This window comes from Myodes glareolus, chromosome 2 (genome assembly GCF_982192425.1).
Source record: "Myodes glareolus chromosome 2, mMyoGla1.1, whole genome shotgun sequence".
NCBI lineage: Eukaryota > Metazoa > Chordata > Mammalia > Rodentia > Cricetidae > Myodes > Myodes glareolus.
In genome coordinates, this window is record NC_142027.1 from 83,904,561 (window position 1) to 83,917,537 (window position 12,977).

At 37.9% G+C, this 12,977-nt stretch overlaps 1 protein-coding gene across 4 annotated transcripts in view; it reads left to right on the plus strand.

Moving 5' to 3' along the window:
* Window positions 1-689: 689 nt before the first annotated feature.
* Window positions 690-12,977, plus strand: part of LOC125399855 (cytochrome P450 3A11-like) — a 43,292-nt gene continuing 31,004 nt past the window's right edge. Inside the window, exons 1-3 of one of the 4 annotated variants that reach the window (XM_087902506.1) lie at window positions 694-3,138; window positions 4,316-4,410; window positions 4,501-4,594. Coding sequence is in view for 1 of the 4 variants with exons in the window: in XM_085685292.2 (XP_085541418.2) it covers window positions 2,990-3,138; window positions 4,501-4,594 (243 nt within the window). In the remaining 3 variants the exon portion in view is untranslated. Of the gene's footprint in view, window positions 3,139-4,315; window positions 4,411-4,500; window positions 4,595-12,977 lie in introns of all 4 variants that reach the window. The other 3 variants (XM_048433466.3, XM_085685292.2, XM_048433465.3) reach the window with 3 other exon arrangements.

The following is a 12,977-nucleotide window of genomic DNA, read 5'->3' on the forward strand; positions in this document are numbered from 1 at the left end:
CTCCCGAAATTGGAAGCAAACAAGATTGCAGGGTTGGCAAGAGGCTTGGCTCTAGAGGGGATCCCAGGTTTCCATGCAAATGTCCCCAGCTAGGTCCTTGGACAGCAAAAGAGAGGGTGCCTGAACTGTTTTTGCCTCACTGTCACGCTGATGATTATCTTGAATATCACCATAGAATCTTCATCCGGCAATGGATGGAGATAGAAACAAGGACTCTCATCAAAGCAATGGCCTGAGTGAGTTCCCAAGGCCCAGCTGAAAGGCAGAAAGAGTGAGAAGAGGAGCATGGAAGTCACGACTTCAAGGGGTTGGTCCACCAACTGAGGCAGTGTGCCTGTTCTAATGGTAGCTCACCAAATCCAGCTGGACCAGGTCTGAATGAGCATGTGATCAAACCAGACTCTGATTGTGGCTGACAATGGGGGCTGACTGAAAAACCATTGATAAAGGCACTGGGACTTGTTTCTACAGCATGTTCTTGCTTTTTGGGACTCTAGTCTATACGGATGCACAGCTCCCTAGACCTGGATGTAGGGAGGAGGGCCTTGGACTTCTCATAGGCCAGGATTCCCTACCCCTTCTCAAGCAGGGTGGGAGAGGGCAAAGGAGGAATGGTGGAGTGGGAGACGATTGGGAAGAGGGAAGGAAGTATAAATAATTGAATGAAAAATAAAATAAAAAAAGAAAATAACAGGAATCATTGAATAGATAGATAGATAGATAGATAGATAGATAGATAGATAGATAGATAGATAGATAGATAAGGGGTATCGCATTGTAGCCCAGGCTAATTAACTTAAACTTGCTATGTAGACAACTTGGTTTTGGACTTCTGATCTTCCTGTCTCTACCTCTGGAGTGCAGGTATTACAGCCACCAACAGGCCCTGCTCTGCAGTGTTGATGATCCAGCCTAGGGCTTTGTGAGTACATGGCAAGTACTCTCTCAACTGAACTACATGAACAAACAAGAATATCCTATCATACTGTGTTTTACTTAATAACTGACAACTCTACGTATGTACATAATGCATTCTGGCTAATATCCCGCATTCTCTTATTTCCTCCCACCATTGTCAATCTCATGACTTCCATGAAAATCTCTTTCTCATATTCCTAACTTCCTCGGCGTCCTGCAGATTAGATTTAGTGCCATCTGTGTGACTGTGGTGTTAGACCTCTCCACTAGAGCCTGTTGACTCACCACTCACCAGTGGGCTAACACACAAATGAATACAATGCTTAGGTGTCATTAGTTCAGCAGTAAGTGGTAATGTCTGTCTCTTTGTCATGGTAACTGCTGTCATGGAGTGGCAGGTGTTGAATTTTGACAGATAGAAGGAGTGGAAGTGTTTGATTTTTGTTCTTGTATTTTTCCCTGAGACAGGGTGTCATGTGCCCCAAGCTGGTATCCAATTCTCTAAGGAGTTTTGAATTTCCTCTTTCAATCTGTGATCCCCCACCTCTACTCATTGAGTCCTGGGATTACAGAAGAACACACCAATTTCATGGTGCTGGGGATAGAACACGAGCTCTGTGACTACTAAGCTGTCACTCTCCCATCTGATTCTTTTTACTACTCCTGGATTTTCTTTTTCACAAACAAACAAGCATCAGTGGTCTAAAATAAAAATAAAAACTTTACATAATACATCAGCTATCATGGCATGCATAGTTCATACTGCATAATTTATCCTTTTTCAGTGTAATTTTCAATGGTTTTAATATGGCTCTTCAAAAGCTACACAGTCAGTGACTTTTTTTTAGAACATTTTCATTACTCAAAAAAAAAGTTGCATGAACATTTACAAACAATTGATCAGATGGATTCTCCCTATTTCAGGAGAGTCACTTGTTTGTTTCCTGGTCACCTGGCACTCAGACCCAAACTAACCACACAGAAACTGCATTAATTAAATCACTGCTTGGCCTATTAGCTGTAACATTTTATTGACTAGCTTTTATATCTTAATTTAACTCATTTACTTATTTTATATTTTACTATGAAGCTTGTGGCCTACCAACAAGGTTTCAGCATACGTGTTTCCAGTGGCAGCTCCAGGGTTTCTCCCTACTTTGCCTTCTTCCTCACAGCATTCCATTTAATTTTCCCCACCTAGCTAAGTTCTGCCCTGATATAGGTTCAAAGCAGATTTTTTTAAATTCATTAATGGTAATCACAGCATACAGAGGTGGAATTCCACAACATCCTTAACTTTCTCTATAGGCTTTTTTACTCACCCATAGCTGTTAGGGCCACCTGCAGACTTGAGTCTTATTTCCTCCTTTTGTAAGGCATGACATCATTGAACTGTGTAAACAACTGGTCCATTGGAACATATTAGACTCAGTCATCTCTGCCAACTCAACTTGACAGATCAGAATGACCACTCCACTACACTCTATTACATAGTGGTGCGTATTGTCAAGAATATTTTCAAAATCTGGTAAGTTGGGTGTACAGAAAGACACTTAGTAATGGGCTAGAGGGAAGGAGATGAATATGTGTAAGTCATACTTTAGGAGAAGTAACTTTATTTGTTAGGAGTCAAAGTGAGGACAAATTGTCACAAGTTGCTGTTGTTTTGCTGAGTTGACTTGTAAAAAAATGACAAAATATCTTTTAGAGAGGGAAAGGGGCATTCTGTAAAGATCTCCATGCAGATGGCAAAATGTATTTTCATGTATTTTTGAATGAAGCCAGTCTTGGTGAGAGGGCCTTTCATGTCAATGAATTTGTTTAATTTTTAGTGGAAAGTAAGAACCTTTGGTCTTCCAAAATGACAACATCATTTATTGATTCTTCCCAAAACGTAAACTCACAGAACAGCAAAACAGGCTCCTCGTGAACTTTATCATCAGTCAAGGCTAATAGATACCATATTCCAAATGAAGCAGAAGTGAGCCATCTACTGACTGGAGCCCTGGCCCTACGCATCATTCCTGGTTATAAATACCATAGCCTGGGAGCACTTCAGCACAAGTAGGAGATGGCAAGCCCTGGAAAGGGTAGCACACACAACTGGAGGCAGAACACAGAGAGGTACATTGCTGAGAGACAAGCAATCATGGACCTGACTTCAACCCTCTCACTGGAAACCTGGGTGCTCCTGACAATTAGCTTGATGCTCCTATACCTGTGAGTAACCATCAGAGTCTCCCACTGTGTCTTTGGTATGGGGTTATATTCAGACATGTATTCTGGTATTGACTATAAGGTCAAAACTGACATAGGAATCAGGGCTAGGAGAGATGGCTCAGTGTTTAAGAACACAGTCTGCTCTCTAGAGGACCCATTTTTGTACCCTGCATTTCAAATGTGGCTCACAATCACCTGCAGCTACAGTTCCAGGGATCTCACGCCCTCTGCAGTACACAATATTAAAAACTGATAATAGAACTTGAAAATAACTCTTGTAAAAACACATTGAATTTACATGTTCTTATTGGAGCTAGGGGTAGCATGTGAGTGTATGTATGTGTGTGTGTATGTGTGTGTGTTTCTGTGTATCTGTGTGTTTCTGTTTGTGTGTGTGTGTGTGTGTGTGTGTGTGTGTGTGTGTGTGTAGGTCAGAAGGAAACTTTGGGAAGTCAGTTTTCTCCTATTGTTGAGTCTTGCAGGTAAAGCTCAGATTATCAACATTGGTATCCAGTGCCTTTACAGTGCAGGTACCTTGAAGGACAGAAATGAAGTGATAACTGAGCTCATCGTGCATTTTTATTTCGGTGGAATGAGAATCAATGAGAGCCTATATGTCCTAGGCAAGCACTCTACTACTGAGCTATATTTCTAGTGATACTAACTCTTAAAGTTAATACTGACATTATAAAGATCTTCTAGAGACACCCTTACACGCTGTCAACTCCCTCTTGCTGAAGTGGAGGTTTAGTGATAAGAGTTTTTCTTGGGATGATCTGATTTATTGCAAGGAGTTGCTTGCTGATTCCTGACAGCACTATCCTAAAATAATCACACAGAAACTGTATTAATTAAAACACTATTTGGCTCATTATCTCTAACTTTTTATTGGCTAATTCTTACATATTACTTTAACTCATTTCTAGTAATCTGTACATCACCACAAGACGGTGGCTTACTGGCTAAAATTACCAGTGTCTGTCTCCAGAGGCTCCATGGCTTCTCCTGAGTCTGCCCTTCTTTCTCTCAGCATTCAGCTCAGTCTTTCCCGACTACCTAAGTTCTATCCTACCAGGCCAAGATAGTTTCTTTTTTCATTAACCAATAAAAGTAACAGACAGACAGAAGGACCACCAACATCACTGATTGACTTTCATATTTTTCTTATATCCACCAGAACTCAGTAGAAACAGACACAAGCCATGAGCCGCAATGCACACTGGACCCTTCACCCTTTTCCTAAGCTCTCTAGGAACTGGAGAGGCAGCTAAGGTGTTGGTTTTCTTCATATTTTGGTTTTGGTCATATTTTTCTCCTCACTTCTGTATGTATGGTGACAAGCCTTTCTGTTTCATTTTATAGATTTGGGACCCAAAATCATAACATTTTTAAGAAACAGGGAATTCCTGGACCCAAACCTCTGCCAATTTTAGGAACTCTACTGAATTACTACAAGGTAAGTGTTGATTCCTGATAGTTAATAATAGTTTAGTTCTATTAAATGCTCCTTGGAAGGAAACTCTGAGATTCTAGGTCCTCATTCTGTGTGTTTTCAGGAGTATATAGAATGTCCAGTGATTCCTCAGTGATCTATTGCCAATTTAAAACTATAAAATATTTGTGTGTTAATGTGTTTTTAAGTGTATATTTATGTATTTGTATGTGCATGAGTGCTCATGTTCATGCAGGTGCATGTATATGAATATGCATCTTCATGTAGAAGCCAGGGGTTAGTATTGGGTGTCTTCTTTTTTGATCTTCTTTTCTACTTTGAGGTAGGGTCTCTTACTTGAAGTTAGCTCTCTCTGATTTCCAAAGTGGTTGCACAAGTTTGCATTCCCACCAGCTATTGATAAGTGTTCCCCCTTACTCCACATCCTCTTCAGCATAGGTTATCATTGGTGTTTTTGATTTTAGCCATTTTGACAGGTGTAAGATGGTATCTCAAAGTTGTTTTGATTTGAATTTCCCTAATCACTAAGGAAGTTGAACATGACCTTAAGTGTCTTCTGACCATTTGAACTTCTGTTGAGAATTCTCTGTTCAGTTCAATACACCATTTTTAATTGGGTTAATTAGAATTTTAATGTCTAGTTTCCTGAGTTCTTTATATATTTTGGAGATCAGACCTGTGTCTGATGTGGTATTGGTAAAGAATTTTTCCCATTCAGTAGTTTGTCTTTTTGTCTTAATGACTGTCTCCTTTGTTGTACAGAAGCTTTTCAGTTTTAGGAGTTTACATTTATTCACTGTTGCTCTGTGCTACTGGGATTATAGATAGAAAGTGTTCTCCTGTGCCCATATATTGCAGTCTACTTCTTACTTTCTCTTCTACCAAGTTCAGTGTGGTCAGATTTATATTGAGGTCTTTAATCCATTTGGACTTGACATTTGTGCATGGTGATAGATAAGGATCTATTTTCATTCTTCTACAGGTTGACATCCAGTTATGCCTGCACCATTTGTTGAAGATGCTTTTTTTATTGTATAATTTTAATTTCTTTGTCAAAAATCAGGTTTTCATTGGTGTGTGAGTTAATAGCTGGGTCTTCCATTCAATTCCAGTTTTTGTGGTGTCTTTTCCTGAATTTCTTTAAGGAACTTTAAAAATTTCCTCATTTAGGATCTCTGTTATCTTTATGACATTATTTCTAAAGTTGTTGCCTTATGTATCACCTGCATTAAAATTTTTAGTTCTGCTGTTTTAAGATAACTGGGCTTTGATGATTCCATAATGACCATTCCTGTTGTTGATTATATTTTTTCACTGGCATTTTGGCACCTTGGTTTGGGATTATTATAGTTTTAGGTTTTGATTTCTGAGTTTGTGGCATGGTATTTTTTTCTTGTTTCCTATTTTTTCTCTGGTCTTCTGGCCTAAGTGAACAGGAGTTCTGGTTATTTAGAAGTTTTCAGATCTAATAGGATATCTCCAGTGGGTTTTTTTTTGTGACTTGCAAAACATCTGGGATTTTAAGTGCCAAACTTGCCTTTGTGATTCTAGGCACTTGTGTGACTTCTGGAATTCTGTCTACTTGTTTTGTCTCTAGGATTCCTATTTCAGTGTGGACTTCAACAAGCAGATGTTTTATGCCTAATTTGTGGGCTGGGATATGGATCTCAGGAGATGGGGTACAGGTAGGGGCTGTTGGCTCAGCTTTAAGGAGTGTTAGCCAACAGTAAGCAGTATCTTACCTTGGGTCCTTGGAATCTGCTTAGCTTCAGGTAAATCAGAATCTTCTTCTGATACTGTGTACTGAAATATGTAGCCTGGGGGTGGGTGCAGTCTGGAACTGTTTGGTGTGCTTTAAGGAGTGTTAGCAATGTTGATGGTGTTTGTTTTACCTGGAGTGTCTAGAACCAGCCTGGTCTCTCACAGAATAGCTGGCATTGTTGGTCAGAATATGGACTCCAGAGGAAGGGGATTTATATTTTAAAATTTTTATTTAAAATATTCATATTATAAAGTTTATTTTGAATGTTCATGGTCCACTTGTTTCTATTGGAAATGGCCTTCAAATTTTCCAGGCAAACATCTCCCTCTCCTAATAGGACAATTTTTTTTTAACACATTTTACTCTGGTCTCTTTTCTGTGTGTTAATCTGTTTCTCACATTTCCTTTATATTGTCACTTTTTCTGATTTACCCTCTTTGTGAAGTTATGTTTTCTTTATTTTTCTTTGGTATTTTGTTCCCACAAATACTTCAGTCTGAATATTTTCTAGTTAGTACTGTAAAATCTGAAGGGCAAAAGATAAAGAAACAGTGTGAATTTGAATGGACTGTTCAAACAGGACATAAATAGAGATGCTTCCTGCCTCTAAATTTCTGGCAGCTTGCTTAGGTTTCTAAAATGCAGTTTTTTAATAATTAATATGTAAATTACTTAATTGGATTTTTATAAGATGGTTATTTTTGTAAACATGCAAATAAACATATTTGTTTAAAAAGTAAAAATAAATAAATCACTGCTTGGCCCATTAGCTCTATCTTCTTAGTGACTAACTCTAACTCTTACATCTTAATTTAACACATTTCTATTAATCTGTACATCACCCAGAGGTCATGGCCTACCAGCAAATATCAGCACATCTGTCTCTGGTGCCAGATCTATGGTCTTTCTGACTCTGCCCTTCTTTTTCCCAGCATTCACTTTAGCTTTTCTTGCCTAGTTCTGTTATGCCTTTGCCATAGGCTCAAGCTGTTCTTTATTCATAATCAATACAAGCAACACAGAGACAAAAAGACCTTTCACACAATGCCTTCATCAAATCCCCCTCTTTAGGACTCAGTAAACTCTGTAAAAGAGGAGTCAGGAAGAGTATAATTGCCAGAAATGCAAATGCCCAGACAATAAAGGCCTCTATTGGTAGTTGTATGAACTCACAGAGACTGAGGTAACATGCAACGGAAACTTAAAAGAAATTCCACACTAACTCAGAAATGAGAAATGATAGTCATTTATTTAGGTGTAAACTCACAAATCAGATTCTTTTGCTCGATCAGTTGAATCACATGATCCAAATGAGAAGCCAGCACAAAAAGAACAAGGGGAGGGTGAAAAAAAGGGGAATGAACGCAGGTTCAGCTTCTTCATATATAGTATAAGAGGCCACACACCAATAGGCAAGTAATTGCAAGCTGTAATACTTCCTACAACAACTCTCCCTTTTCTTTAAATAAGAGAGTTCTAAGCCTAATCCAAAATTATACACAATAAGAACAAATATATCCAATAACTATCCTATCATAATTAATTTAAGTCTTATAAGATAAATAACTTGGCCAAGTTATGAGAAGAAAGTAACTTCAATTATCTAGTCTTCAACCACATCAAAGATCTGAGAAGGGAAATAATATTACTTGAATAAGTAGAAAGAGCAATCAAGCAACTTCCAAAACCCTGCAACAAATTACTGAGGCAACTGGTTACCTGGGCAATCACTCAACGTTTCATTTGCAATGTTAAAGCAACCAACTTTGGCTAAGGTCTAGAATACCTGACAGACCATTTCAAAGGCAAGAAAATTTTCAAAACCATCTTACTCTGTCTTGGCAAGATTTGACAGTCCTGTTTATCCATTTTCAGATACTATACATCTTGTCAGTGGTAGAGGCATGAACATTTCTTTGCCCAAAGACCAGTTTTGCAAAGAGGAAAACAAATTCCTAGTGCAGTGTCTTCAGTACTTAACATTCTCTTGGGAATACATCGGTGCTTCCAGGAGCAATTGTGTCTCACTTCAACAGAACTCTAAGTTATTTAGATGCCATTTTCTACAGCTCTTTGAAGTGGTTGAAGATTATCTATCTATGCAGAATATAATCTCTATGTATCTAAGGAACCTGATTAGTCTAACTATAAGTACGACAGACATAGATGACTATTTATCTATAATTCTTAATACCTATATAAAGACAAAGACAATAAACAACTGTGTAATAAATGAGGATAAAGACCTCCAAATGTAAACAATATATAAGTATCTTGATCAGAGGTAGAAATGTACACAGCAATATGGTAAATATATGTGTGTGTGTATATATATATGTGTGTGTGTGTGTGTTTTAAACAGAGGTAGATGCTAGCATGCATGCAATATTCAATATAATTTAACATTGTATCAATATACAATAGTCTATACCAATGTAATTGTTAGTGTGATTAAGCTAGTATCAATCTATTATCCCATCCAATTTTCCCTCTTTCTTTCTTTTTGTTTTGAGAGATCCCTGAGCTTATGAAATTTCCCATAACCCCTAACCCTATACCAATTATTTTCAAACCCTAAATGATGTTTCTAACCCTGAGGACAAACTTTGTTGGGAGGGACACGTTATCTTTTAGAATTACTTCCAGCTTTCATTGGGTTGACATTCTTTCTATAGGATCCTGTGAAAGTAAAAAAATGGTTAGGTTTCATGATTAATGTCTGGTACGATAGCCAATAGTCTCTGAGTATTTTGTGAAGGTCTGGCCAGAATGTTGTAAATATGTGCACGATTTCAGCTTATCAAGTTGGAGCCATCCTGTGCAACTGGTATCCAGTACAGGTCTTGTAATAGCACTATCAGCATCATGACATCATATTGACCAGGTAGAGTTGTTGTTGTAGGGCCCCATCTTCTTCCTGGAAACTACAAATATCTTTGTGTGTGTGAGTGTGTGAGTGTGTGTGTGTGTGTGTGTGTGTGTGTGTGTGTGTGTGAATGTGTGTGTAAGTCAGAAGAAAACTTTGGGGAATCATTTCTCACCTATCATGTGAGTCTTGCTAGTCAAAGTCAGAATAACAAAACTTTGCAGTCAGTGTCTTTACTGTGCAGTCAGTTCAAAGGACAGAAATGATGTGACAGCTGAGTTGAGTTCACTAGGCATTTTTATTTTTGGCTAAATAAGCATCAAATGAGTGCCTATATGTGCTAGGCAAGCACTCCACTATTGTGATATAACCCCAGTGGTACAAACTCTTGAAGTTCATATGGACGGTATGCAGCTCTGTTAGAGGCATCCCACATTAACACATTAATACTGTTAACTCTCTCTTCTTGAGGTGATAAGATTTACACTTGGTATGACTTGATTGACTTTCAGGTTATGTCTAGATCCACAATAACTCAAAAGAAACAAGTACAAACCACGGGCTCCCATGCACACTGGACTGCTCACCTTTTCCCTGAGCTCTCTGGGAAATGGAACCAAATTGTTGGTTGGTTTCATGTTTTGGACATGCTTATTTCCTCTCTTCTGTATGTAAAATCACAATGTTTCTATTTCACTTATAGACTGGGGATCCAAAATCATGACATTTTTAAGAAACAGGGAATTCCTGGCCCCAAACCTCTGACAATTTTAGGAACTCTGCTGAATTACTATAAGGTTTCTATTATTGATTCCTTTTTATCCTAAAATTTTTTAATGTTATATTAATTCACTAGTGTGGGATTTTTCCAGCTTCTTTATGTAGGTGTTTAGTGCTATGAACTTTCCTCTTAACGCCACTTTCATTGTGTCCCATAAATTTGGATATGTTTTTGATCATTTTCATTGAATTTTAGGAAGTCTTTAATTTCTCCCTTTATTTCTTCCTTGAACCACTGATGGTTCAGGTGAGCATTGTTTAATTTCCATGTATTTGTGGGTTTTCTGAAATTGGTATTGCTGTTGACTTCTAGTCTTAGACCATGGTGATCTGATAAGGTACGTTGGGTTATTCCAAATTTTTGTATTTGTTTAGGTTTGTTTTGTTAATGAGTATGTGGTCTATTTTTGAGAAAGTACCATGAGGTGCTGAGAAGAAGATATATTCATTTCTGTTTGAATAAAATATTCTATAGATGTCTGTTAAGTCCATTTGAGTCATAACATCTGTTAGCTCTCTCACTTCTCTTTTTACTTTTTGTCTGACTGACCTGTCCACTCATGAGAGGGGAGTGTTGAAGTCTCCCACTATTAGTGTGTGGGGTTTAATGTACTATTAAGCATTAGAAGTGTTTCTTTTACATGTGAGGGTGCCCTTGTATTGAGGGCATAGATGTTCAGTACTGAAATTCCTCTTGATGGTTGTTTCCTGCAACTAATATGAAATGACCTTCTTTGTCTCTTTTGACTGATTTTAGCTTGAAGTCTATTTTTTTAGATATTTGGATAGCTACAGTCACTTGTTTCTCATATCCATTTGATTGGTATAATTTTTCCAAACCCTTTATTCTGAGATGATGTCTGTCTTTGAGTTTGAGATGCATTTCTTATATGCAGAAGAAGAATGGATTCTGTTTTTGTTAGCCTTTGTCTTTTGATACGTGAGTTGAGTCTATTTACATTAAAGGATATTAATGACCAGTGATTGCTATTTCCTGTTAATTTAGTTTTCATTGTTGCTGATGTTGATTTGTGTCTTTTTTCATTCCTTGGGATTTTGTGCAATGCACAAATTGCATCAATTTTCAGTGATTTTGTTGGTATAGCCAACTTCCTTGGGTTGGAGTTTTCCTTCTAGAATTTTGTGTAGGACTGGATTTGTTGCTAGGTATTGGTTAAATCTGGTTTTGTCATGGAATATTTTGTTTTGTCCTTCTATGGTGATTGACAGTTTTGCAATTTATAGTAGTCTGGGCTGGCATACCTGGTCTCTTAATGTGTGCATAATGCTTGACTATGACCTTCTGGCTTTCATTGTTTCCAATGAGAAATCGGGTATTATTCTGATAGGTCTACCTTTATATTTTACGTGACCTTTTTCCTTTGCAGCTCTTAATATTACTTCTTTACTCTGTATTATTAGTTTTTTGATTATTATGTGGCAAGAAGACTTTTTATTTGGATCTAGTCTATTTGGTGTTCTGTAAGCTTTTTGTATCTTCATAGGTATATCTTTCTTTAGGTTGGGAAGTTTTCTTCTATGATTATGTTAAATATATTTTCTGCGCTTTGGAATTGAACTCCTTCTCCTTCTTCTATACCTATTATTCTTAGATTTGGTCTTTTCATGGTGCCCCATATTTCCTGGATATTTTGGGTTATGCTCTTGTTAGTGTTAATGTTTTCTTTGACTGATGAGTCCATTTCCTCTATTGTATCTTTAGCGCTTGAGATTCTCTCTTCTATCTCTTGTATGCTTCTGTTCATGTTTGTGTTTATGGTTCCTGATCATTTTCTCTTGATTTCTGTTTCTATAATTGCCTCAGTTTGTGTTTTCTTTATTGGCTCTATTTCAGTTTTTATGTCCTGAATAGTTTCTTTTATATGTTTGATTACTTTTTCTTGGTTTTCTTTAAGTGATTTGCTGATGTCTTCCAACTTTTTGTTTCTTTTTTCCTCTATTTCTTTAAGAGAATTTCTCATTTCCTCTTTTAGAGTTTTAGACATTCTCTAGAAGTCATTTTTTAGGTCATTTTCTTCTGCTTCATCCATATTTGGTTGTTTAGGTCTTGCTGTTGTAGGTTCCTTAGGTTTTATTGGTATTGTGTTGTTCTTTGTGATGTTGGGTATGTTCTTTACTTTTCTAATCATCTTTTCCTCTAACAGGTATGGTTGGATTTTTCTGAGATTTTGTTGCACCCAGACCCGAAGAGTACCTGCTTACTCCCTCAGCAGCCCCAGACTCATGCTTGGACATGCACAGGTTCCAGGTTCCCGCCTATTCCCTTTCATGGCCCAGACCAATACCTGGATCCACAGAAGTTCTGGCTCAGGCCTACTTTCACTGAGGACCCAGATTCACACCTGGCTTCACTGAGATCTCTGGTTCCTACCTCAGAGGTCCCAGGTTCCCTCACGCCCAGACTGACAGAGTCCTAGTTCAGGCCTAGTTCCTGGGAGGTTCCAGACCCACTGGGGTCCTGGCTTATATCTATTCCCTTGAAGGTCTCAGATTTACTTTTGTACCATCAGTGGTCTCTATCTCTGGTTCACTGACTCAGTTGAGTATTGATTCCTGTAGTCAATAATAGTTTGGTTCACTTAAATGTTCCTTGGGAAGAAACTCTCAGATTTCATGCCCTTTTGCTGTGTGTTATCATGATACTAGAGAACGTCTAGTGGTTCCTTGGAGACTAATTGCCAACTTAAAACTATCAAATGTTTGTGTGTGTGTGTGTGTGTGTGTGTGTTTATAGTGTGTAAGAATGAATTTGCCTGTGCAATAGTGCCCATGTGTGTGAAGATGCATATGCATAGATATATGTGTGCATATTGTGATCAGAGCTTGGTGTTGGGTGTCTTCTTGATTAATCTTCACTTTATATTTTGAAGCAAGGCCTCTTAAACATCAAGTTCTCTCAGACATCACTTGTTTATCTGGCCAACTTCCTCCAGGGCTCCTTTGACTCTGGCTCCTGC